At 41.9% G+C, this 27,476-nt stretch overlaps 1 protein-coding gene across 2 annotated transcripts in view; it reads right to left on the bottom strand.

The window, feature by feature from the left end:
* DPF3 (double PHD fingers 3) overlaps nucleotides 1-27,476 on the bottom strand; it is a 248,676-nt gene that overhangs the window by 125,417 nt on the left and 95,783 nt on the right. For both annotated transcript variants that reach the window (XR_005837670.1, XM_008703117.2), the window contains exons 2-3: nucleotides 21,750-21,910; nucleotides 3,255-3,362 (exon numbers count right to left, since the gene is read on the bottom strand). Coding sequence is in view for 1 of the 2 variants with exons in the window: in XM_008703117.2 (XP_008701339.2) it covers nucleotides 3,255-3,362; nucleotides 21,750-21,910 (269 nt within the window). In the remaining variant the exon portion in view is untranslated. The remainder of the gene's footprint in view (nucleotides 1-3,254; nucleotides 3,363-21,749; nucleotides 21,911-27,476) is intronic.

Here is a 27,476-nt window from a genome sequence, read left to right as displayed (position 1 = left end):
GGAATTCCAACTATCTCTTGGGTGCGTTTTAATCATTTATATATTAGTTTTTTCATCATAAAATAAAGTTTTTAAGGGAAAAGTTTTGCTAAATTTGTTTGTTTGTTTTTTTTTTTTTTTTTAAGTTAGTGTACCTATAAGCAGCCCGAAGAAGCAGAAAAAGCACTGAACGGAGAAATCAAGCAATGGAGATTCTCTGCTTTTCCCACAGAAATTGCTGTGTGACTTTGAGTATGTCTCCTAACCTGCCTGAACCTCATAAAGTAAGCAATGGGAGTTAATGATGTCTGAGGTATTTCACAGCACAAAATGTCTTCAATTCCGTAAAAGACAATCCAATTAGTCTAATACAAAGTGTTCTTAAGAAAGACTTTCTAGGGGCACCTGGACGGTGTGGTCGGTTAAGCGTCTGACTCTTGCTTTTGGCTCAGGTCATGACCTCAGGGTCATGGGATCGTGGGAGCAAGCCCCATGTCAGGCTCTGAGCTCAGCGTGGGGTCTGCTTGAGATTCTCTCTCCCTGTCCCTCTGCCCCTCCCGTTCCTGCTCTATCTCTTTAAAATAAATAAACAAATCTTAAAAAAAAAGACTTTCTATATAAACATTAAGGATAAAGACTAACAATTTAAAATTAGCATCAAGTACTTATAATAAAATCTTTTAAACTGACAAGTTGCATATGAGATGTCTTCCCACATGAAATTTAATATGAAAATATTTGCTGCATTTCCAGTTAAATTGGAGAGATTAGAGACAAAAATTGGGAACAACCTGGTTAAAAGAATTGAGGCACATTCATACAATGGAATATTGTGTAACTGTAAAAAAGGGACGAGGAAATCCTTTATATATTGAGAGGGCCGACGCCTGAGGCACACTTTTCAATGGAATGGGCAAAACACAAGGTGGCCGTGCTGTGTCAAAAGATGAGAAAGAGGTCACATGGATGTAATTCTCGGTGTGTGCATGGACTATCTCTTGAAGAATCTCAAGAAACTGGTGCCGCTGATGACCTGATTGCCTCTTTGGAGACTAGGTCTTATTTTTCACTATGCATACAATATATGCTTTTTATCCTTGGAATGTCAAAACATGGGACTATGTTGCTTACTCAAAAATTTTTTTAAATTTTAATTAAAAGAGTAAGGGGGGGGGGAAAGGGTAAAAAAAAAGGGGGGGGCAAATACTATTACATATGACTTAGGTGATCCTCATGATTAAACTGAAGCCCAACCAGGAATCCCAAGCACCACTGCGCCTGTGTAGAGATGGGAAGATATATCCAGAGGGTCCACATACTTCACCATGGAGACACGTCCAGCTAGTGGCAGACGGTTCCATAATACCCTGCCTTCAAAATCCACACAGACTACCCCACGTGTAGTCAGCCTCCCGCTACAGCCCCTCCTGCCAAGCTCTGGATGGGGTAGAGTGAAACTGGTCCGGGCAAGGACGGAGCCGGGGGTTACCTCCTCACTCATCCGTGGCCCTTCCAAAAAAACAGGAGCGATGATTCCGGAACAAAGAAGGAGGAAGTCCCCGCCTCCAAAATAAACTGTTCATATCAATAATTGCTCATGTTTAATGAAGACACATAGGCGATGTGGAGTCCTGCCATGCGGACTTCTGATCTGGCCACCTGTAAGTCTTTAAAACCAGTGTTTCCCCAACTTCCATGTGCATCATGGGGAATGCGGTCCTCGGACGTGGTCAAATGCAGACTCTGACTTCGCAGGTCTGGGGTGAGGCCCAAGATTCTGCATCTCTGCCAAGCTCCCTGGGGCTGCCCAAGCTGCCGGTCAAGACCGCACTTTTAGTGTAGTTCTAGAACCACTCCGACCAGTGTGGGCTCCACTAGCCACGTGTGCACCTGCAATGTGGCCGGTCTGCAATGAGCTGTGCTAAAAGTGTAAAATACACACTGGAATCAAAAAAACAATACAGGGGCGCCTGGGTGGCACAGCGGTTAAGCGTCTGCCTTCGGCTCAGGGCGTGATCCTGGCGTTGTGGGATCGAGCCCCACATCAGGCTCCTCTGCTGTGAGCCTGCTTCTTCCTCTCCTACTCCCCCTGCTTGTGTTCCCTCTCTCGCTGGCTGTCTCTCTCTCTGTCAAATAAAATCTTTAAAAAAAAAAAACAATACAAATAAAGAATGTACAATACCTCACTCATCATTTCCGTATTGATTACATGCTAAGATGATAATATTACTGCTGTGTTTGGTTAAATACAATCTATAATTATAATTAATTTCACCTGTTTTTTTCCTTTGTTTAATGTGGCTGCCAGAAAGTAAAAAATGACACATGTGGCCGGCATTATATTTCTATTAGCTTATACTGCTCAGGAGACTTGGCTGTCCTACAACCTGCGTCTTGGCAAGTTTGAAACAATCTCGGTCGCCACCTGGAAGTGTTTGCAAGAATCTGTAAATTCCGCAGGGGTTAAAATAAACAATCGAAACAGGCTTAACCGCAGAACCGTGAGTGAAAGCATCCCAAGCTATTGTCAATAGACATTTTTGCAAAGAAAACGCAGTCTGAGAAGCAGCGTGGAAAGGCAGGCGTGAGGTAACCTGGCCGGGCAGCCAGCCTCAGACAGGTCTGCGTTGTTTGGTGACAGTGGGAGGGGACACGTCAGCCCTGCCTTTGTTCCACTTAAACAGCACTGTTCCCACCACCTGAAGCACCTCCCAGCCCTAGTAGCACCCCCCGAAACCAGACGCTCCCTTAAAGCTGAAGACTCAGGCTGATCCCTTGGCCCTACTACAACCCAGTCACGGGTCTGAGGGTGGCCACGTCAGAAGTGTTCCAACAGGTCAGTAGTCTAGAAAACTAACCAGTTCCTTCCGCGCGGCCACAAAGCGCTCGGCATCACCCAGAGGCAAATTCTGAAGTCAGACTCTTCCACTGCCATGCCCAAGATGGGTTCTATGTTTTACAGCGCCTCGGGCCCTGTTGGGAAAGGCATTCCTCCTGGGCCTGTTCCCACCCTTGCCTGCTTGCTTTACTCCACAGGGCAGCACGAGGGAGACAAGAGGAAAGGGAAGGCACAAGACACCAGAGGGAAGAGATGCTCAGGTGACTACGTGGACGTGTTTACACAGGAGAACAGGCACAGAGGGCCACCTTTGAGCCCCATGGGCCAGGTTCACTCTCCCACAAAACTCAGCTCTACAGACAAAGGAGCAAAGCAACCTTGTCCTGGGCCAGCCCAGACCCCCCCACCTCTCCCAGCAGCTCCAGCGGGCACTGACCGGGTTTTATTTCCAGCAGCCGAAGCTTTGGATCCTCAGGCGGGTGCAATCGTCTCTTCTTACGCCAGCAGCGGGCAGGGTAGGTGTATAGCTGGCCCGGGGCAAGGCCTGTGGACAGAGACAGCGTAAAGGTTAAAGGCTCCAGGCTAGAAGGGGCCTTGGAAACCTCCCTGTCCAAGCTTCTCACCCACAGTGAGAGGAAACTGAAGTCCAGAAAGGCAACGTGACTTGTCAAGGTTGCAGTATCTAGGTCATCAGACCCCAGGACCCTTGCCCTGTCTGCGCCACCGTGCTGTCTCCGTAAGCCCCTAACCATCATGGGTGACTCCATCACCAGGACCAAGATAGTTCTGCACTCCTGGTCTGGAGAGATCAGAGGGACCTTTCCAAATTCAACCTCACTACAGTGTTTCCAAGGCAGTGGACCTCCAGCAATACCCATCAACTGCCCCCTGTACAGGTCCAGGTTAAGCAGGTTCTCTTCAAGGCAAAGCAGCAGCATTCAGTCTGCCTACCTACAGATAGCCTGGATTGGGAAGTATTTCAAGGAAATAGGATCAAGGAGCTAGACCTCCTACCTACTGACTTCCTCCACCCACTGTTAGCTGCTGGCAGCTCAATGAAGCCAATGGAAGCCACGAGAACCTCCAACAGAATATAAGCCTACTCTGGTGACCAGGCCCCTCGGCCTGCAGAGCCAGCATATTTCCATATCCCTGCCCACTTGCCCAGCCTTGCAGAAAGAAATGGGCAAGAGTCCAGTGGCTGGGCTTATATACCAACCATACTGTCTCTCAAGAGTCTCCATTGAGATTTGGCCTTTGACACCAAAGTTCCACACCAGCTTCATCTGTCATAACCACCAGCCTGTGAGGAGCCTTCTTGCTTATTAGACAAAACTCTTATGACTCCTGGGGCACATAGTGTGGCAGCCAGAGGCCTTGAAGGAATGTGGACTTTTCACACTAGACCACAGTCTATTCTGAAAAAAAAAAAAAGGGGGCAGGAGGTAGAGGCTAAGTGGAGAGGGAGAGGGGCTTAAGACTGGTTAGGTGATGTGCAGACTGAAAAGACTTGCCTGGTGCACCCCGAAAGAAACGAGTGCAAGCCAAGCGATCCACTCCTGCTAGAGTCAAAAGCCTGGTGAGGACAGAGACTTGGTCTCATGCTCATCAGAAATCTCCAGAACCAGAACTGTGCGTGACATCTAGAGGAATCGAACTAAACATTCGCTGAATGAACGAGTAAGCGAATACATTCCCGCTTCACTGTAGTCAGCCACAACTCAGTCTTCTGTAGATACATGGGGCGTGTGACAACCGTTAGACCCATGTGGGAAGGTCACTTCCTAGACCTAGGACCACAGGGATAGAAAATATCAGGACCTTATTTCCATCTGCTGTCTGCCGTTTGGGGACCTTTTGCAGAGACAATCTACAAGTTTCACTATTTATATATCATTTATTCATTTTTCATTTTTACTAGTCATCTCTACCCATTTATTGGTTTGGGTCCAAAGCAGAGGCAACTATTCCAGTACTAAAGGAAGCAAAATTTTTAAATTCTCTTTATGTGCTAAGCCTCATTTTTAATCACATAGTTGCTCCCACAGGTTGCAAGGCTATGAAGAAACTGTAGGTCTCTACCCCTCCCCATTTGGGTTCTTAGAAACCATTAAGGGTCATGGAGCCTAGAGGCTCCAGAAAAATCTCTGATATCATGAGCTAACACCTTTTCATGCCCCAGGATCATCCTAATACTTAATTTTGTTGATAGCTTCATAGCTTCTGCCAGTAGGAGGATCCCAAAGCTCTGAGCTCCCTGTGCTCTGAGGACCAGCCTTGTGGTTGATTTGGAGAAGACCAAATGAATCAAAGTAAGATTGCTCTCCCTTCCATTGAAGGTCTAGTTTTGACCTCTCTTTGAGGGAAGGCATCATTGGGAATAGTCTGATGTTTCTGATAAATGATCAATGATCAAAATAGTTTGATGTTTCACTCCAGGACCATGTCATCTCTGACCCTAGAATTACTGAATGGCTGCATTGATTCTGGTCCCTTGAGCCACCTCTGAGGCTGGTATGTCCCAGGACCCCAACAGAGGCTAAGTACAAGGACTGACCCAGTATTCTACAACCCAGAACAGGTCCCACAAATCCCCACTCATCTTGAGTTAGTGATTCTTAATCCAGACTGATCCCAAAAATCCAGAATGAACCTGGAGAACCTCTCAATAACATCAAAGCTGAAAATTCATGCCAGAACTATCCAATCTGAATATAAATGGGTGGAGGAATTAGGCCAACTATTTTTTAAAGAACCTTATAGATTGTTCCAATGTCTGGCCAAGAACCTCTGGATGTCTAAGCATCATCTAGTTACTGCCTGGATATTCTCTCTGATGTACCAAGGCCAGTTTCATGGCCTTCCCAAAAGCATCTCAAGGTTCCAGTGTTTCCCCCAATGTATTGTCATTAATTTCCTGCTTACTGGACTGTCTCCCCTACTGGTTTTATAAGACCCAGGATAATGGAACTATGTCCACCTCTAGTATCCCTAATACTTGGCACAGTGCCTGATAGGTATATCAAAAAGTACTTATCAAATGAATTCAAACAGAACTGAATCAGATTCAGAAATGCAGGAAGTGAATGTCCTGCTAATCCAGAAAACTCATCCACCCACATCCAAACCATCCAAGAGGGACCCCATAGGTGGCCCCAGGAGTGAGTACAAAACCCACCCCAAGATGGCAGTCTCTGTGCCTTAAGCTCCTTCTTGCCCCACAGACTGCTTCATAGTATTTCCAACCAGGTGAGTCAGAAGGGACTGGTCCAGAAAGCACTCTCAAAAGATCTAAATGACAAGAGGTCAAAATTATCAATACTTGCCCAAGGGCCTATGCCCTCCCTGAGACCATGGTCACTGCGCTGTCAGTCAGCAGCATCAGGACAGCCTCAGACCAGTCAGTTTAGAGCTGCGGACCCACTCACTCTCTTGGTAGCAGGTAGTTTGAATGGCCAGAAGAGGGGACTGTTTTTATACCATTCTTTAACTTTCTCTGATGGATTACAGAAGGCCCGCGGTGCAGAGGAAGAGCACATGAGTCCTCATACCACCACTCCTACAACCTTGGAAGTATCACCACACATTTCTGAGCCTGTCTCCTTTCCCATAAGATAAGAACATTAATAATACCTACCTTCCGGGGGCTGTTGTGGGATTAGCTTATATTCAAGAAGAAGCTCTTTACAACCATGAAGCCTTGTGCAAATGTCAGTTATTAATTATCATGAGTTAGCTGACTTAGATGAGGCTGGACTCAATGGCCATGTGGCATGACAAGGCCCCCACCCCGCATGCCCATGCTGCTCTTTGCTCCTTTAGCCACGAGGGTAGAAACAGGCCTCTCTTTGATGTCGGCCTTGACTCCACCTCATCTCAACAAGCCAATGGCCCCAAGAACTCTCTCGGCGCTCCAGCCCCCCTTCCTTGCCCTCCTCCCTAGGCTGACAAGCACCAGGGTGCCTTTATAGGGCCAACGCATTCAGCCCTGGAGTTCCACTTATAGAGGGACGAGCAGAGCCCCGTGAGAGTTATGTTGTTTATCTCATTAGAACAGGAGGCACATAACTCAAAGGCTGTGTGTGTGGTAGATGGAGGAGGGAGGGAAGGGGGAGGAGGAGGGAGTCACAGCTGCAGCCAGGGAAATTAACCTGAAGGAGTGAGCCTGGGGCTAGGGGGACTACGGAGGAGGGGGGAAAGGAGGCAGGACACAACAGGAGGGACTAGTCTTCCCTGGTAACCAAGGCCACAGCTACCCCTCCATTCACATACCTCACTAAGCAAACTGATTTTCTGTCACTTTGAGCTGCAACTCCAGCTACACCACTCGTACTCGTGTGCCAGCACAGGCATCTCACACACACACACACACACACACACACACACACACACACAGAGGAACTCACACACTTGCTGGGGGGAGCACGGTCTCCATAGAAAAAATCAGCAGGATGGGCTTTGATGCCTGGACGGTCAGCAGACTCCAGACAAGTCGCTTATTACCAGCATTGACCAAATCACCAGGTGGGTCCTAAGTGTCACGATTATCTCTGACAGACACAGCATAAGGTATTAAGAATTCAGAAGAGGTGGGATAGACAGAGAAGGAAGGATGATAGGAATAGGAGCAGGGTTTGAAAAGAAGAAAAGAACTGGAGTCATTTCCTCTTCCCCCAGCCAGAGTGGAGCGGTGGCAGTTCAAGCCCACCCTGCCGCATCTCAGAGAGGTGGGCCAGCAGCCGCCACTGAGCACTCCCTGCAATGGAAACCTCACTCCTTCACAGGACAGACTTCCTGTGGTTGGTCAACTCTTATTGTGACAAACAGTTTCACTTCACCCTTATTTTGAATCAAAATATACCTTCCTGTAACTTAGGCCAATTTGTCCCCTCTCTGTCCCCAGGTTGGATAGGTGTCACCTGTATCCCAACCATCCATCCCATCCACCCACTTGGGTTTAAAGGACAGCCAACTGAGAGGCCAAGGAACTAGAGGGGATGGGAGTTACTGGAAAGAGGCAGTGACCACAACTGCCCAGAACTGGGGTAACAGATTCAAGGTCCCAAATTAAGAATCCAAACACTGCTTCCCTTTCATCCTCTCCCCCTTGCCCACCCCCTACTGGACAGGAAAGGGATGGAACAGCAGGCTGCTCTTCAGACCATCACTGCCATTAAAGAGCTCCTCTGCACGTTGCTCCTACCACGTGCCTTCACAATGGGTCACCAACAGCCTCCTTACTTATAAACAGATAATGACACAAGCCAGGGGTTCTTCACCAAGATCGGGCATCAGAACTGCATAAGTAGTTATTGAAAAGGGCAGATGCTTGGACTCCAGCCCCATCCTACTAAACCAGAACATCAGAGATAACCAAGGCAATTGTTGTGTGAAAAACTCCTACATAAGAATTTTACTACATCAACTCACTCATATTTATATTCCCAGAGCCCAGGACATAACAGGTGCTCCATTAATGTTTGTGGTTTCAAACACCAATTTGGACCAACTCTACAGAGCTGAAGGGATGAGCAATAAGTCCGTAGGAAGGGCTTGCGGCGTGGGCAAGATGTATTTCACAAGCACTTACACCCATGATATTTCCTGGTTCTCTGCCCTTCCCTCTTCTCTTGGCTTATTTAAAAGTTGTCCTGACTTTGTGGACCATCTGTTCAGTGAAGCACCTTCACCGCCCCCCACCCCCGAAACATTCCAGGCCACAGTGCCTTTCTTTTCCCTGAAAGCCTGAAGTCCTGGGCACTAGGCACCACACCCCCGCCCTCGGCACAGCCCTCTATCCAGCTCACCAACCATCCCCTCCAACCACCCTTCCCATTCTTCTCCATAAGCTTCTCTCTCTAAGATTCAATTATAATGTTCCATGTATCAAGACTATTGTGGCAAGGTAGGCCTCAAATCCAGTATGCTGCCTGCCCCTTCTGACCCAGGGCTTCTCAAGCCCCTAGCTGGTCCCATCACGCTCAAAACCTGACACAGTAACAACAGCTAACATTTACTGAGCTCTTATTCTGTCCTAGGCTAGCACCTCACACTCACTGTTATCTCACCACGAGAACAACCCTATGAGACATTTAAAGGACAAGGGCGGTGAGGCTAATGATGATTAAGTAACTGGCACAGGGTCATACAACTCAAAGTATAATCTAGTCCACAGCCCACACTCAAAACCTCTCCACCACCCTAACTCCCCACCAAGGCATCCCATTACTGGTCCACACACAGCATGCTTGAACCCCAGAGTCCTTCCCTTGGGAAAGTAGCTCCCCACACCAAAACTATCAAGAAAATATCCCCCAGCCCTCCCACCCACCCCCATCAAGCCATTTCTTGCGGAATTTTTTTTTCCTTTCCTCCACATCACCAACTAAAAGTGCTCATGGGGAAACGCATCCTGATAATATAAAAGCATTGTTGAGAGGCACATAAAATGTGTGGGGAATCAGAAAAACAACCACTACATACCTTCTCAATTCATCAGATAAAGGAAGTTTAGAATAATAGCATTATAATGTGAGGAGGGAGCTTAAACATTATCGGGTCTGACTCTTACCTAATACAAGAATCACCTCTCCAAAATCCCTGACAAGAGCCTCCACCCTGGCCTTTGTTTCAATAATTCTAGTCCTTACCCTTTCATGAAGCAGTCTACTGCACTACTGAAATACTGTGTTAGAAATATGCCTACCAATCCGATCCACTACTGGTAAGAATGCAAAGGGGCACAACCCTATGAAGGGAAATTTAGCATGTCTAACAAAACTGCATATGTATTTGCCCTTTGACCCTGCAATTCCACCTCTAGGAATCTATATCACAGATTCATATGCAAAAAATGCAAAAATACAAAAATATGTATTCATTGTATCATTTTTAATACTAGAAAAAGACTGGAAATAATCCAATGTCCATCTATAGGGAACTGGTTGAATAAACAATAGGATATACACACAATGGACGATTATGAAGCTGTTGAGACATGGAGGGAAGTATCACTGTAATGGAGTGAAAAAAGCAAGGTGGAGAATAGTATGTATAACATACTATTATTTATCTAACAAATGGGTATATACACACATATATATGTACATAAATATATATGTCATATGTTCACATAGTTTTTTTAAACCAAAAGCTTAGAAAAAAGTTACTTAGAAAAAGAACAAAAACAAAATAATAATAACAAGGAGAAGAGAAAGTTGTTTATAGAAACAGGAAAGGGACAGAGTAAAACGACAGAGACAGAACAAGACTTTCTCTGACTACACCATGCTTTATTGATATGACTTTAGAACCATGTGAATATTTTATACAGTTAAATTAAAAAAGCAAACATCTGCTTCTGGCTAGATGGGAATATCAAGGATCGTATTTACTCTCCTACATGAAACCAAAAGAGAGAGAAAATACAAAACGAAAGTTCTCAAGACCCTGAACATCAGGAAATGAAGGACACTGATGTCTGAAACACTGGAAATGAATAAGATAAGCCCTATGATTGCCCCAGCTTACTACCTCAAGAGAGCTTCCAGATTGCAGCATGGGGAAGAGGAACACAGGTGGAAACCAACAGACTCTCTGAGTCTGAGTGAAAAGAAAGAGCTGAGAGCCCGGGGAGACCAAGGTGACGAGAATTCAAGAAACAGAATAGTAAACAGAAGAGAGCTGCACAGAGAAAGAACTCTGGAGGTCACAGAGAGTCCCCTTTGAGTATTCAGTTCAGTACTAATCAGTGCATGCTTGTGAGAAAACTACTCAATGCTGAAGAAAGAACCACCCAGTAAGAATAGAAATAAGAGTGCCTGATGTGCAAAGGGACTGCAAATGGTCCGTTTGCAGCAGCATGTTAGAAAGGCCTCATAATTCGTGAAATACTGGGTAGAGTCAGAGAAGGGTCTTACCTCTCTGATAGGGAATATTTAGCCCTAGACTGAGCACTGCTCCAGTATCACCTGAAGATCAAGCTGTTTCCAAGTAACTTGACTGTCCCAAAACAAGACTCCAGAATATTAATAGAATAAATGATATAGACAGCACCTACAAGGTAAAATTCATGATGTCTGGCATCCAATCCAAAATTACAGGGCCTATATAAAGAAGCAGAAACATGTGACCTATAATGAGGGAGGAAAGACTCAACTAAAACCAACCCAGAATCGATACTGACAATAAAATTAGCAGCAAGAACATTAAAACAGTTATCATTCATATTCCATATGTTCAAAAGTTAAGTAAAACATGAATTTTTTAAAGACTCAAATATAATTTCTAGAAATGAAAAGTACAATGTGTGAGATAAAAAAAAGACTTGAATGGGATTAATGTTAGATTAGACATTGCAGAAGAAAAAAATTGGTGCACTTGAAAATGCAACAATAGAAACTATCCAAAATGAAACCCATGGAAAAAAGAGAATTTTTCTAGAAGAACAGCATAGTGAGCTGTGGGACAACTTCAAACAGCCTAATATATGTGTAATTGGAGTCCCCAAAGAGGAGAAGGGGAAGAAAAAATATTTGTAGAAATAATGGCTAGAAATTTTCAAAAATTGATGAAAACTACAAGCATGCAAATCCAAGAAGTTCAATAAAACTAAGCACAAGAAACATGAAGAAAACTGTAACAAGGCACATCATAATCAAAATTGCTCAAAAATAGCAATAGTCTATATAGCTCTTTCATATAGACACGTGAATAGTTAGATGCCAACATTTTAAATAATCTGATAAAGTCTTCGCAGCCGCTCAGCCAAAAAACAAAAAAACAAGCAAACAAAAAACCCAATACAACTGTTAAGGAGAAAATATAAAAAGCAGCCAGAGAAAGGTGTCATATTATACAGAGAGGCTCAAAGATAAGGGTGATTTCTCATTAGAAACACTGCAAAGCAAGAAAACTTAGTGGTTTGACATCATTACAGTATGGAAAGGGGGGGGGGGGAACTTGTCAACCTAAATTCTATACTCCATAAAAATATCTCTCAAAAAACAAAAGCAAACTAAAGATATTTCAAGACATACAGAAGTTGGAAAAAATAATCATCGGCAGACCCAAACTACAAGAACTATTAAAGGAAGTCATTCAAGCAGAAGGAAAGTGATACCAGATCTAAATATGGATGTACACAATGAAATGAAAAGCATCAGGAATGGTTTAGTACATAAGTAATTATGTAAGGTGTTTTTTTCTTATTTTTTAAAACTCTTTAAAAGATTATTAACTAAACAAAGATAATGACAGTGTAGTAAAAAGGTTTATATCATATGTAAAACTAAAATATATGGCAACAATTGCACAAAGGCCAGTAGGGAAAAGATAAACATGCACTTGTATTAGTTTCCTGCTGCTGCCATAATTAAGTGCCACAAACTCAGAGGCTTAACATATGAGGCTTAACATATAAATTTGTTGTCTCACAGTTCTGGAGGTCAGAAGTCTAAAATCAGTCTCACTGAGCTAAAACCAAGGTTTCAGCAGGGATTCAGTCCTTTTGGAAACGCTGGATCAGAATCTACTTCCTTGCTTTCTCTGGCTTCTTCTAGAGGCCACCCACATCCTTTGGCTTGTGACCGCTTCCTCAATGGCATCACTTCAACCTCTGCATCTGTTGTCACATCTCCTTCTCTGACTCTGCCCTGCTGCCTCCCCCTTATAAAGACTCTTATGATTACATGGAGGCCATTGGATAATAATAATAATTTCCCCATCTAACGTCCTTAATCACATCCGCAAAGTTTCTTTTGCCACATCAGGTAGCATTTCCATGAGTTCCAGCTGTGGACATCTTTGTGGACAGTATTATTCTGTTTACTGTAATACTATTATAGAGTTTTTATACTATTCATGAAGTAGTAAAGTATCACCTGAAGGCAAACTTTAATTAAAGATGGAGACTACAAACATTAAGCAATCATTAAAATAACAAAACAAGGAGTTATTAAGCCAACAAAGGAAATAAAATAGAATCATAAAAAACTTAATTAATCCCCAAAAAGGAAGAAAATGAGGGAAAAGGGAACAAAGAGATGGATAAATAGAAAACAAATAGCAAAATGATGGCTTTAAACCTAACTATAGCAATAATCACATTAAATGTAAATAGTCTAAATATCCCAATTTTAAAAACACAGATTGTCAGCTTGTATTTATTTTTTTTTTCCTAGAGAGAGTGCATGTGTGTGCACACGAGTGGGGGACGAGGGAGAGAGGGGGAGGGAGAGTGAGAATCTTCAGCAGGCTCCATGCCCAGCATGGAACCCAAAATGGGGCTCCACCCCACAACCCTGAGATCATGACCTGAGCCAAAATCAAAAGTTAGACACTTAACTGACTGGGCCACCAAGGCGCCCCTGTCAGATGGCATTTAAAAAGCAAGACATATACAATGGAATATTATGCAGCCATCCAAAAAAACGAAATCTTGCCATTTGCCACAATGTGGATGAAACTAAAGGGTATTATGCTAAGTGAAATAAGTCAATCAGAGAAAGACAATTATCATATGATCTCACTGATATGTGGAATTTGAGAAACAAGGCAGAGGATCATAGGGGAAGAGAAGAAAAAATGAAACAAGACAAAACCAGAGAGGGAGATAAACCATAAGAGACTCTTAATCTCAGGAAACAAACTGAGGGTTGCTGGAGTGGAGGGGGGTGGGAAGGATGGGGTGGCTGGGTGATGAACACTGGGGACCATATGTGCTGTGGTGAGCGCTGTGTATTGTGTAAGACTGGTGAATCACAGACCTGTACCTCTGAAACGAATAAAAGGTTATATGTTAATAATGAAAAAAAGCAAGACACAGCAATATATGCCTACAAAAAAATATATACTTATAAAGATCCAAATATACTAAAAGTAAAGGAATGGAAAAATATACACCATGCTAACATTAATCAAAAGAAAGCTGGAATGGCTATATTAATATCATGGGAAGCAGATTTCATAGTAAAGAATATTAGTAGAGATAAAAAAGGTCCTCACATAATGATAATGGACCAATTTATCAAGAGGACATAACAACCCTAAATATGTATTCCCTTAATAACAGAGCTTCAAAACATATGAAGCAAAAACTGATAAAATTGTAAGGATAAATAGACAAACTCACAACTATAGTCAGAAATTTCAATACTCTCTCTCAATACTTCATAGAACAAATCAACAGAAAAATCAGTAAGGATGTAGAATTGAGCAATACTATCAACCAACTTGACTCAATTAATATTTATAGAACATTCCAACCACCAACAAGAAAATACACACTCTTTTCCAGACCAAAGAGAAAATTTATCCAAGATAAGCCATATTCTGAACCATAAAACAAGTCTCAGTAAATTTTAAAGGATTCAAGTCATACAAAGTATTCTCTGACCATATGGAATGAAATTAGGAATAAGTAAGAGGCATATATTTGGAAAATCCCCCAAAGGTCTGGAAACCTAAATAACACACTTCTAAATAATCCATAGGTAAAAGAACTTGAAAGGCGAAATAGGAAACATTTTTAATTGAATGACAATGAAAATACAGTATCGACATTTGTGAAATGAGGCTAAAGCAGTATTTATATTTGGGAATAAACTATGTTAGAAAACACCTATAGTAGAAAAGAAGAATAGTCTCAAATCAATGACCTCAGTTTCTACCTGAAGAAATAACAGAAGAAATAGAAGAGTAATTTAAATTCAACGTAAGTAGAAGAAAGGAAAAAATAAATATCAGAGTAGAAATCATGAAATAGAAAACAGAAAAAAAAGGAAAAATCTATTATATCAAAAACTATTTCTTTGAAAAGATCAATAAAATTGATAAACCTCCAGTTAGACTGATTAGGTGAAAAAGAAAATTCAAATTACCAACATAAGGAATAAGAGAGAATGTATCACAAGTTTCAACAGATATTAAAAGAATAATACACTAATGGTATGAACAGCGTTGCACAACCAATTTTGACAACTTAGATGAAATGGACAAATTCCTTGAAGTCACAAACTACCAAAACTCACTCGATATAAAGTGAAAAACCTAAATATCTATTAAAGAAATTAAATTTGTAGTTTTAAAAACATTCCTACAAAGAAATTGCCAGGCCCAGATGAATTCACTGGAAATGCTACAAAACAAAACATTTTAAGGAAAAAATACAAATTCTACATAAACTCTCCCAGAAAACTGAAAAGGAAGAAATATTTCCCAACTCATTAAATGAGGCAAACATCATCCTGATACCCAAGCCAGACACAGACATAAGTAAAGAAAACTATGGAGAAATACCTCTCATAAACATAGATGCAAACCTCTAATAAAACTTCAGCAAAGTGAATCTGATGATATATCAAACAGATAATACATCATGACAAAGCAGGGTTTATCCTAGGAATGCAATGTTCGCTTAACATTCAAATGTCAATCAAAGTAACTCATCATATTAACAAACCACAAAAGAAAAATCACATGATCATCCAGACTCAGAAAAATCAGCTAATAAAATCCAACATCAGTTCCTGATTTAAAATTCTCAATATCCTCAGTAAGGGTAAGTATGAGTATATCCTCAGTCTAATAAAAAAGCAACTACAAAATGCTCACTGCTAGCATCATATTTAATAATGAAAAAAATGAATGTTTTTCCCTTAAGATCAGGAACAACATAAGGATGTCCACTCTAAACACTTTTTCTTAATATTATACTAGACATTCTAGCCAGTGCAACTGACAAGTAAAATAAATAAAAGTCATCCATATTCAAAAGAAAAGTTTTCTTTTTTACTACCAACAATCAACTGTGTAGAAAATGCTGTGGAATCTGCAGAAAGATGTTAGAATAAATGAGGATAGCAGGTTGCAGGATACAGAATGAATATACAAAATCCACTGTATTTCTGTAAACTAACAAAGAATAATCAGAAATTGAAATTTTTTAAAATCCATTTTACAATAGTAACAAAAATATTAAGTACTTAGAAATAAATCTGACAACATGTGAAATATCTGTACACAAAAAACTAAACACCATCAATGGGAAAAATTAAAGAAGACAACAAATGGAGAGCCATGTTATATTCAGGGATTAGAAGACTCAGTATTGAAAATTGTTCATTTTCTCCAAAACTAATCTATAGATTCCACATAATCCCTATCAAAATCCCAGCAGAGTTTTTGTAAAAATGGACAAACTGACTGTAAAACTCATGTAGCAATGCAAAGGACTAGAATAGCCAAAATAACTTAGAAAAAGAAAAACAAATTTAGAGGACTAACACTACCTGATTTCAAAAAGCATTACAAAAATATAATAATCAAGACAGTATGATATTAGTGTGAGGAAAGACAAATAGACCGATGAAACAAAACTGAATGTCCAGAAATAGACCCACATACATATGAACATTTAATTTTTGACAAAGGCACAAAGGCAATTCAGTGGAGAAAGGCTAGTCTTTTCAACAAATCATGATGGAACAATTAGATATCTATCTGCAAAAAGATAAACTTTAATCTGTACCTCAAATTATATTTTAAAATTCAAAATGGATCATAGACCTAAGTATAAAACCCACAATTATAAAACTTCTAGGAAAAAAAAAAAACAAATATTGCTTAACCTTGGATTAAGCAACAATTTCTTACATACAACAACAAAATCTCAATTCATAAAATAACAAATTGATAAACTTCTACTTAATCCAAATTTAAAATATCTGCTCTTTGAATGACACTGTTAAGATAATGAAAATATAACCCATAGACTGGGAAAAATATTTGCAAAGCATATATCAGATAAAAGTCTTGAATCCAGAATATAGAAAGGACTATCAAATTTTAATAATAAGAAAACTAATGATCCCCCCCCAGAGATCTAATACAGAGAACAGAGAACATAGACAACAATATTATATTATATCACCAAACTTGCTAAGAGATTAGAACTCAAGTATTCCAACCACTAAAAAAAGGATCATTATGTAATGTGATAGAGTCGATAATTATCAGTACAATGGCAATCATATTATAATATATAAATATATAAATTTAACATGGTGTACACCTTAAATTGACACAATGTCTTGTGTCAAATAAGTTTCAATTTTTTAAAAAATCCAATTTTTAAATGGATTAAAGATTTGCATACTTTACCAAAGAATATATAGAGTCTTACAACATCATGGCCAAAATGTCCAGGATTCAATCAAAATCACTCATGTGAAGAACCAGGAAAATCTCAACTTGAATGAGATAAAAGATAACATATCAACGCCGATATTAGAATTATCTGACAATATTCTGATAGAATTACTAGAAATATCAATCCTGAATCCTAATTATCTTAATTAAAATTTCAAAGGAGGCATCATAAACACGTTACAATAAATAATCATGAACGTTTGAAACAAATGAAAACAAAGTCTAAGCAAAGAAATGGAAGATATAAAAAAGAACAAAATGGAAATTGCAAAACTGAAAAACACATTAAAACAACAATAACAAATGTAGAGAATAGAAGAAAGAAGCAGTGAACTTGAAGAGAGAAAAATAAAAATAACCCTGAGCAACAGAGAGAAAACAGACTAAGAACAAAAACAAACAAACAAACAAAAAGAAACACAGCCTGGGGGATTCGTGAGGTATAACAAAAAAAATCTAAAAATTTTGTTAGTAGAATCCCAGAAGGATGAGGGAAAAAGAGTGGGACTAAACATATAGTCAAAAAAACAATAGCTGACATTTTCCTAAATTTGGCAAAAGATATAAACCTACAGATTCCAGAAGCTGAGTGAATTCCAAAAAGGGTAACCTCAAACAAATCCACACCAAAACATATCAAAATCAAATTTTTGAGAACTAAAGACAAAGTCTTGAAAGCAGTGACAGAGAAATGACACCTCACTTATAAAGGAAAAGAATTTGAATAACAGCAAATGTCTCATCACAAACCTTATCACATGCCAAAAGGAAATGCAAAACATGTTTCAAATGCTAAAATAAAAGGACTAGCAACCCTGAATTTTATATCCAGCAAAAATATCCTTCAGGAATGAAGGAAAAAATCAAGACATTCTCAGAAGAAAGAAAAGGTAAGATAAGTTGTTACCGGAAGATTTACTTTAAAATAACAGCTAAAGAAAGTACTTAATCAGAAACGAATTATGCAAGAAGGCATTTTGGAACATCAGGAAGGAAGAAGGAACAATGAAAGAGTAAAAATATGAGTAAATACAATAGACACTTTCTTACATTTTCTAAGTTAACAGTTTGATAATGGAAGCAAAAATTTCAATACTGTCTGATGTTTTCAGTGTGTGTAGAGGAAATGTTTAAGACACTGTAAAGGTATTGAAAGTATGAGAGGGGCAGGTGAGTATCATTATAAAGGGGTAGTATAAGGGAGATCTTTGCAGTGATGGAATAGTTCTGTATCTTGATTATAGACGCGGTTCCACATACTTACATGTGTGATAAAATGGCATTGAACTATGCACACACATTTTATCAATGTCAATTTTCTGGTTTCCAGATTGTGCTACGATTACATAAGATGTATCCATTGGCGGAAATTGGGTGGAGGATATGGGGGATCTCTCTCTACCATATTTGCAACTTCCTGTGGATCTACAACTATTTCAAAATAAAAAAAAAATTTAAAAAGACAAAGAAATTATATGAAATTCAAGAAAAAAAAAGAATACCTAAGAAGTGAACGCAAAATGCAACAAATCCACCTGTGTATTCAGTTAGTGGAACAACCACTCGGAGGAACTCTTTCAAGTGACCTTAAAACACAGTAATTGGACTCTACATCCTTCATGGGCAGTACCCTAAGGACAAAAAGAAGGAGGAGAAGGAAGAGGAGGAGGAGAGAAGAAGGAGAAGGAGAAGAAACCACGTTCAGTAATTTTATTGTTGGAAGTCTCATTTTCTTCTGATACTCTGATGTGTATGTTGTGGCATAAAGCAAATAAGTAATTATGTCAGCATCGTTAAGAGACAGGATTTTTTTGGTGTGGGAGAAAGGAGACAGACAATTAGGATAGTTAAATAAAAACTGTGTAAAACTGAATTGAATGGTAAATATAAGTGTAATTTCATAATGTATTTTCTCTTTTCAGAAAAGAAATCATATTTCTTAGATCTGCTCTCTAAGAAGTCCTAGAAACAGCAACCAACCCAGGAACAATGAGTACCACCAGATTATGGTCTTTAAATAACATTTCTTACAAAAAGGCAACAGGATTTCTTAGAGAAATAGCTGACTCCAGTCTGGGCAAGGTGTACAAGATGAGCCTAAAACATCTGTCTTAACATTATGATAGCAAGGTAGTTATCAGAATCTACTGGGGTTCTTTCAAAACACCAACACCAGCCCAAACCCCCTCTAGCCAAAGATGGGACAATAGAAGCATCAATAAGAGTAATAGTTACAATGGGTTAAAATGTATCCAGTGTGTTTAAATCTGTGAATCCATGGTGGTATGCAACAAAATAATAACTTTACTGATCATCTTTGGTACATACTAGGGAACCAACTCATTATTCTGAAAACTGATAAATACATTATTTACAATAGCCAAATTATAGAAGGAGCCCAAATGCCCATTGATAGATGAATGGATACAGAAGAAGTGGTATATATACACAATGGAATATTATTCAGCCATAAAAAGAATGAAATCTTGCCATTTGTAACAACACAGATGGAGCTAGAGAATACAATACTAAATTAAAATAAGTCAGAGAAAGACAAAGGATGATCTCACTCCTGTGTGGAATTTAAGAAACAAAACAAATAAGCAAAGAAAAAAAGAGAGAGAGAGAAAGAGACAAACCAAGAAACAGACTCTTCACTACAGAGAACAAACTGATGGTTAGCAGAGGGGAAGGGAGGGGGGTGGTGAAATAGGGGATGGGGATTAAAAAGTACGTTTATTATGATGAAAAATAAAATAAAATAAACTGGCAAATAAAGGGGCAAAATTATTTATCCCACCTCCTAGGGGAACTATCCTCACAATAATCAAAATTTTAAAGAGGAGATGTTTCTCTTTATAGAAGTTCTAGAGCTCATGAATGAAAAAATAGTGACAGACCTTGAATTGAATGCCACCTTTTTGCAGCCCTTAATTGAATAAAGGATCTAGGCAACTCTCATGGAAGCTGCTAACATCAGTAAAAGAGAGATAGCCGGGCAACATGAGCCTCGTGATGGAAGTACACTGCCACTTAGGAGTTGTTCTTGCCCCCAAAAAAACTGAACTTGAATTTGCTCAAGTCTCTAGTTCTAACTATCAATTCATAGGGATGCTATCAGAAAATCCAGACTCTGGGAAACCCTACAGTGCAAACAACCCAGTTTCTTCCACAAATAAAACGCAATGGGGAGAGATACAGATACAGATACAGACACACACACACACACACACACACACACACACACGACCCAAGACCTACAGATTTAGGGGCGCCTGGGTGGCATAGCTGTTGGGCGTCTGCCTTCGGCTCAGGGCATGATCCCGGCGATCTGGGATAGAGCCCCACATCAGGCTCTTCTGCTATGAGCCTGCTTCTTCCTCTCCCACTCCCCCTGCTTGTGTTCCCTCTCTCGCTGGCTGTCTCTATCTCTGTCAAATAAATAAATAAAATCTTTAAAAAAAAAAAAAAAAAGACCTACAGATTTAAAATGATTTAAGAAACACATCAGCCAGGGGCGCCTGGGTGGCTCAGCCATTAAGCGTCTGCCTTCGGCTAGGGTCAGGATCCCAGGATGCTGGGATCGAGCCCCGCATCGGGCTCCCTGCTCGGCAGGAAGCCTCTTCTCCCTCTCCCACTCCCCTTGCTTGTGGTCCGTCTCTCGCTGTCTCTCTCTATTAAATAAATAAAATCTAAGAAAAAGAACCCACATCAGCCAATTATAATGTAGGGATCCTATTTGGATTCTGATTTCAACTACAGGGGGAAACAAATGTCGAACAAATATTTGGTTCTATTAATGTCTTAACTTGGAGCTTTGATAGCTGTTGTGGATGTGTGTGTCCTTACCATTTAGAGATACATACTGAAAAATTTACAGATGAAATAATATGTTGCCTTCAATTTACCTCAAAATAACCAAGGGTTAAGGAGGGAAGTGGGAGGTGAGTATAAATGAAACAAGACTGGCCATGAGTTGATCATTGTTGACACTGGCTGATTAATACATGGACACTCATTTTACTATTCTCCCCACTTTTGTATGGGTTTGAAATTTTTCATAATAAAAAGTTTTTTTAAAAATACCCATATGGAGCCAGAAAACTGCATTTTTTTTTTGGTTGCCTCCCTAATCTTCACCCTTTGGTCTTTCTTTATTCTGTTCTCTGGCGCCTAGAAGGCTAATGTCATAGTAATAATAATAGTAATAGCAACAATAGTAGCCAGCATTTGGGAGCACATGCTTACTATGAGCTAACTTATAAGCCTTTTATGACTATTTCCATTTAATCCTGACAAAGTCCTACAGTAAATACTACTATTATTCCCATTTTACAAATGAGAAACCTGAGGGGAGAGGTTCGATGAAGAAGCCGAGCCTCAAACCCAGATCTGACTGCAGATTTCCAGTTTATAACCCCTAAGCTACAAAATGGCAAAGGACGAACATGGCTGTCGCGTCCTCCCTTTTTTGGGCTAAATCCTGAGTTCTCTCACTCTGCCGCCCCCCTCCCCCCAAGGTGGCTTCATTGCCCCACACCATCCTTGGAACATGTGCCAAGAGCTAGAAAAGGGGTTGGGTTTCTTGAGAGCATCCCAGGCCTGCTGCACAGCCTGCCCTTCCCCAGCCGCGCTGCCGAGATGCCCGGATGATGTCTGGTCCTCCTGCATCCAGCCTGGAAGCCAGACATGCGCATGTGCGGGGGGCGCGGGCATGGCTCACCTGGGCCGCGGTGCCTCTTCTCCATCCAGATGTAGCAGTTGTTTTGGGCCACCCCGGTCTGCGAGTCCAGGAAGGGGAGGCGCACGCTGCGCTCTGCGCAGAGCCGCGAGTTGTAGCTGCGGCAGTGCTCAATGGCTTCCTTGTAGAACTGGTCCCCGAGCCTGCCCGGGAGAGGGAGAGAGGAAGAATGAGGCCACGGGGAAATGGAAACACAGCCAGAGGGAAACTGATGTTACCCACCTCCCTCCCTGGGAATATTATGGAGTTATGAAGACCCAGGCAACAAGGACCAAGAGCCTTGCCAAGGGGCAGAATCCAACTTGGTGTCAGGTCTCAACCAGGTTCTATTTCCCAGAGACTTTAGAATTCCCTTTAACAGAGAGCCTAGGGGGGCACCTGGGTGGCTCAGTCGTTAAGCGTCTGCCTTCGGCTCAGGGCGTGATCCCAGAGTCCTGGGATCGAGCCCCACATCAGGCTCCTCTACTGGGAGCCTGCTTCTTCCTCTCCCACTCCCCCTGCTTGTGTTCCCTCTCTCGCTGGCTGTCTCTTTAAAAAAAAAAAAAAAAAAAAAAAACAGAGACCCTAGGGCCCCTACATAAACCACCAGTAAAAATGACAAGTCCCTGTTCTGGGAAGCATGAGGTCCCGCACCAGAACAGAGGTGGTTCTGGAACAATCTTCCATGGGTTCTCCCAGGAACTCAGCCTTCTAGAGCCCCCTCGTTAACATCCTCTGTTAGCCACACTTTGTTCTCAGTAATTGCCAGGAAAGGCACTCTAGAATGAACCCAAAACACCAGTATAGATGCACAGCTTTCCATTACGATAGAAGAGAAGCACCCCATATAAACACAGACTAGGACAGAGGAAATAGCCCATAAAACTGGAGTTATCATGGTGAAAGGAGGTGAAGAGGGGCATGCACCAATCTTTTAAAACCACACAAAGAAAAATAACTTTCTAACTGAATACAAAGGAAGCATTTGTAATAGTAGTTGAATTTTGAATTCAAGATAATGTAATCCCTGGCGTCTAAAACACAATAGAAAGACCTTTCTGGTTTGTTGGAGGGGTTTGTCTAATGAAGCACAGTAAATTCTATGTTCCTGAATCTTTGGTATCCTTGGACATGTGGTGATGCTACTAATTTTAAGCTGTTATCCTTTTCAAAGACCAAAAATGTAACATTGGTAAAACTGATCAAATGTAAAGAAAAAAAAATCAGTGCGATCAAATACATAACAAATAAAAGACAGGCACATGTTGAAGTTTAATAAATGTCTCAAGGAAATACAAATGTGATAACATAACCTCTGCCAGGTAGACTTGCACTTCTCTGTGGGGAGGTGGGGGAAAGGCAGGAAGGGGAGGAGCCACAGGGATTGCTGGGCCAGAAGGGAGAATCAAGTAGCTCATTTTGAAGCAACATTATGAATGTCCCCTTGTTTTGGTTCTGTGTAGATTTGAAGAAGCCAAAATCAGGGTGAGAAAGTCTCTAAGTTAAAAATAATATATTTCTTAACCAAAATATCTAGAGGACTAAAGAAAGCAAAATTTTAGAGGGATTTTTCTATACTCTTAAAAAAAAAATTCAGTGGGTCAGGGTCTACCAAAGAGTTTAAAGCAAATTTCTTATTCTGGGAGGATACAACCATTGAAGCTTCTGAGGCATTTTTGGAAATTACTTATTGACATACCTCCTAAAAAAAAAAAAAAAAAAAAAAACCTTGCTCCTTTTCCCCCTCGGAACATCTTCAGCCTCACAAGGAAGGCATAACGTGCTCAGAAAGCGTCCTAGCAGTTGCAAAACCAAACTGTAATCAAATTATAATAGCCACACAGCTGGAAATGAATTGGGGGGATGGAAGCCCATTAAAATGCTATAAAACGGAACATGAGCTGATGTAATCAAAGATGGTAACAAGGATCATGAGATTGATCAAAAATAAAGAACCATTTCCTACAAAGCGCTCACATCTGTGTCCCACCAGCTTCAATGCCTCCACTGCTAAGGCGACATAGCTCAGCGCACAGAACGTTCCCAGACAGCTCGGCCCAGCCAAGATGACACACAGCCTCATCCAGGCTGTCCTGGGTGCTCCAGCTCCTTCATGAAACAGCGACCAGCCACGCCACATTGATGGGAACTGACAAGAACACATAACAGAGAGGTGTCCGATGTGAGAAACAGTCATCTGGTTTCCCACGATCTTTTGGCAGATGGCCAAAACAGACGTGAACTCTTCCAACCCCAGAAATTCTGCTGAAAGAGAGTCCATAGACCAAGCCAACGGCACACTGGAACTCATGGACTGGAGAGAAGGTTTCCATTTTTGAAACAAACTCTGGACGCCGGGATAATAGAAAACGACGGCAGGATCTCACATTAGACTTTCCCTGATATGCTCCTAACTTGCTTCCAACAGTCCCAAAGAGAGGAACAAGAAAGGGAAGTTGCTGAAAATAAAAAGTGAGTTTGGCCAAGTCCATGCCCCACACCGAATGGAACGAGAAAGTCAAACAAAGTGGTGCGCTGGGCGAAAATTAATTTCATCTTAAATACTTTCCACTTTCCATAACATGCGATGTTATTAGTAACAGGCATGCTGGGGGGGACATGTGTATTTTTAAATGCAATCTTTGTGTGAACGATACCTCTCTTACGTAAACAGAGAAACCCTTCTTCGGACCGGAATGACCGTATTAAAGATTGAACCTGCAAAAATGTGACGTCCAACACCCTCTCTGCCCGTCTCCAGGGAAGTCACTTTTAAACAGACGAGGCGTTGACAGCGACTCGGAAACAAAAGTTTAAAGCCTTTTTCAAGATACGGGAGGAGAAAAGAGACTTCAGCCTTTTTGATAAATTCAAGCAGCACCTCTCCAAAAGTTAATTAGCCAAAATCTTCACAGGGCTTGTTCTGCTCTCTAGAAGAAAATCAATGGCCAGGTCTCCCTAACCCGTGGAAAGCAATTTAAACAGGAGAGAGGACAAATGTCCTTTTCAATATGGGATTTCTTAAAAAAAAAAAAAAAAAAAAAAATCCCACAATGATAGGATCCCAGGGGTGACATTTGCATTCAAGTTGCAAGGGGTGAGGGTGGGGGAGGCTGGCAGTGAATGACTCATTTCGTGGAGCAGTGACCAGCATGCCCCAGGCTGGGTCAGACACAGCCCAGCCTCAGCCATCACCTGTCTGCATCAAACCAAGGGGGCTGGATGGCCACGGGGTGATAGATGTCTTGGGCTGGAAGAAGCTGGCACAAGGCAGAGTAGAATGACGTTCTCATCAACAGCCCAGTTCAGGCTACCCAAGGCTGCAATCAGGAACAGGAAAGGCACAGGGGAACAAACTACAGGGCTCTCTGCCAGAGCAGGGCCCCCCCACAACCTGCAGCTTGGAGCAGCGCTGGCTGCCCTGTTCTGGGGGCACCGTGAGGGGTGAGATCCCTCAGCGATCAAATCAGAAGTAAGGGAGCCATAGTTCTTAGAGTTTTCCAGTGACCCTCCTTGAGCTCATCTGTGGAAAAATGGATTCCAGGGAACCAAAAAGAATTTGGAAGGGTGCAAATAAGACTTCTCCAGGGGCGCCTGGGTGGCACAGCAGTTAGGCGTCTGCCTTCGGCTCAGGGCATCGAGCCCCACATCAGGCTCCTCTGCTATGAGCCTGCTTCTCCCTCTCCCACTCCCCCTGCTTGTGTTCCCTCTCTTGCTGGCTGTCTCTATCTCTGTCGAATGAATAAATAAATAAAACCTTTAAAAAAAAAAAAAAAGACTTCTCCAAAATGATTGCCAACTAGGCTCCAAATGTGCTTTTCAGAGCCCATCACAGCCTCTCCAAGACCCTCTGCTCCTCTTCTTCCTCATGCTTCCACCTCTCTCAACACCTTGCCTGTTCTCTTCGATTCCATATCCACTGTCCTGAGCTGACTCTCAGGTCCAACCCTCCAACCCAGACACCTGGGGCTGCTCCCTCTTCACTGTCCCTCTGGTCCTGTGTTCTGACCCAAGAACAGGTGTCCTGCCATACCCCAACCACGTGTCCAAAAGCAAATTCCTCATCTGCCAGAAGCCTGCTTCCTCCCCAGAGTCTCCATTCTTCTGGGGTTTGAGGGGGGAGGGGAGGGAAGACCTGAGAGAACATTGCTCTGGTATCTCCCCAGCAAGGCGTCCTTGACCCTCCCCTTTCCTTCATCCCATCTGGCATTGGATTCTTTCATTTCTCAGGAAGTTGCCTCTTCTTTCCATTCTCGCTGCATGGCCACCAGTCCCCTTTGACTGTAAAAACAGGACCTTGTCCCATCATTGCTATTTGTGCACATAAACAGAGATAAGCAGAGATAACAAGAAGCCCTAGCCTGTGGCAGGATCTCTGGCCCCTCCTTCCCCGCCATGGGCTCCTCCTCTTCTCTGTGGGCACCTGGATTTCCTGCTGTCTCACCCAGCTGCCCACACTTCCACCACCGCCCACAAACACACATTAAGAATCATCACACCAATATGCTAACTTCCTCCTGTTTGCATTTAAATATATTTAACTCTAACTGCGCTGTGGAAAGCCATCTCCCATTGATGTAGCATTTTATAGTAACTAGCAAGCAGGGGGCAATATTTGGCAAGGTGGAAGAACCTTCCCGTTTTCCTCACAGTGACATTGTTCCTAGAGCTGCTCTTCAAAGAAAGCCAGGGGGAGTACTGGCTGTGGACTGAATTGTTTCGCCTGAAATTCACGCACTGAAGCCCTAACCCCCCTAATGTTCTAGAATTTGGAGATGGGGCCTTTGGGAGGTAATTAGTTCATGAGGATGGAGCCCTCATGATGGGATTGGTGCCCGTATAAGAAGAGACAGGAGAATGACCTCTCCCTCTCTCTCTCTCAATCTCCCCCCCTCTGTCTCTCGCTCTCTCTCTCTCTCTGTCATGTGAGATCATAGCAAGAAGGCAGCCATCTACAAGCCAAGAAGTTTCTCACCAGAACAAGACCATGCTGGCACCCTAATCTCGGACTTCCCAGCCTCCAGACCTGGAGGAAATAAATATCTGTTGTTTAAGCTGCTCAGTCTCTGGTATTCTGCCATAGCAGCCAAACTAAGGCAGTGTTTCTGATATTTAAAAGAGGGAAGGCCTATAGAGGATGGTGGAGCAAGATTCCAGTCCCCTTCTTCCCTCGTTCTGTCCCCTTCCCACAAAGATGGCACTAGTAATACTATTCATAATGTCAATTTCAATTCCATGCCATGCTTAATGTTTATCTTCTTTACAAGACTCTAAACCCTATGAGGGCAGAGACCACATCTGCAGGGCCACTGTACACAGCCACCAGGCTTTGCGCTAAACAGCTGCCCAGGGGCACCAGTAACGCAGTACGCCTGGCCTTTTTCCTGACTTATCCGCAGCCTCCAGTACAGAGCCCAGCACAGCTGCATTCAACAACAGCTCATACCTACAGTAGGTGCTTCCATTTGGACAGTCTTCAGTTGGCCGCACATATAGGTTGGTGATTTAGATTGCATGGATGTCTAGGCCCAACTTGCAAAAAAAAAAAAAAAAAAAAAAAATCGAGAGAACGAGAGAATGCCTGCAAACACTCCCGTTCAGTCCTCCACACCCAGCTCCCGGGTTACTGCAGCAGGGCCGTGACTATAATCACTATAGCTCTTCTACCCATCCTGACAAAAAGAAATCTCCCTGGAGCCCAGTTTTTAGTCTTTCACTCCCAGGATGGAA

Source organism: Ursus maritimus, unplaced genomic scaffold, assembly GCF_017311325.1.
Source record: "Ursus maritimus isolate PB19 unplaced genomic scaffold, ASM1731132v1 scaffold_25, whole genome shotgun sequence".
NCBI classification, from domain to species: Eukaryota; Metazoa; Chordata; class Mammalia; order Carnivora; family Ursidae; genus Ursus; species Ursus maritimus.
This window is presented reverse-complemented; position numbering and strand designations above follow the sequence as displayed.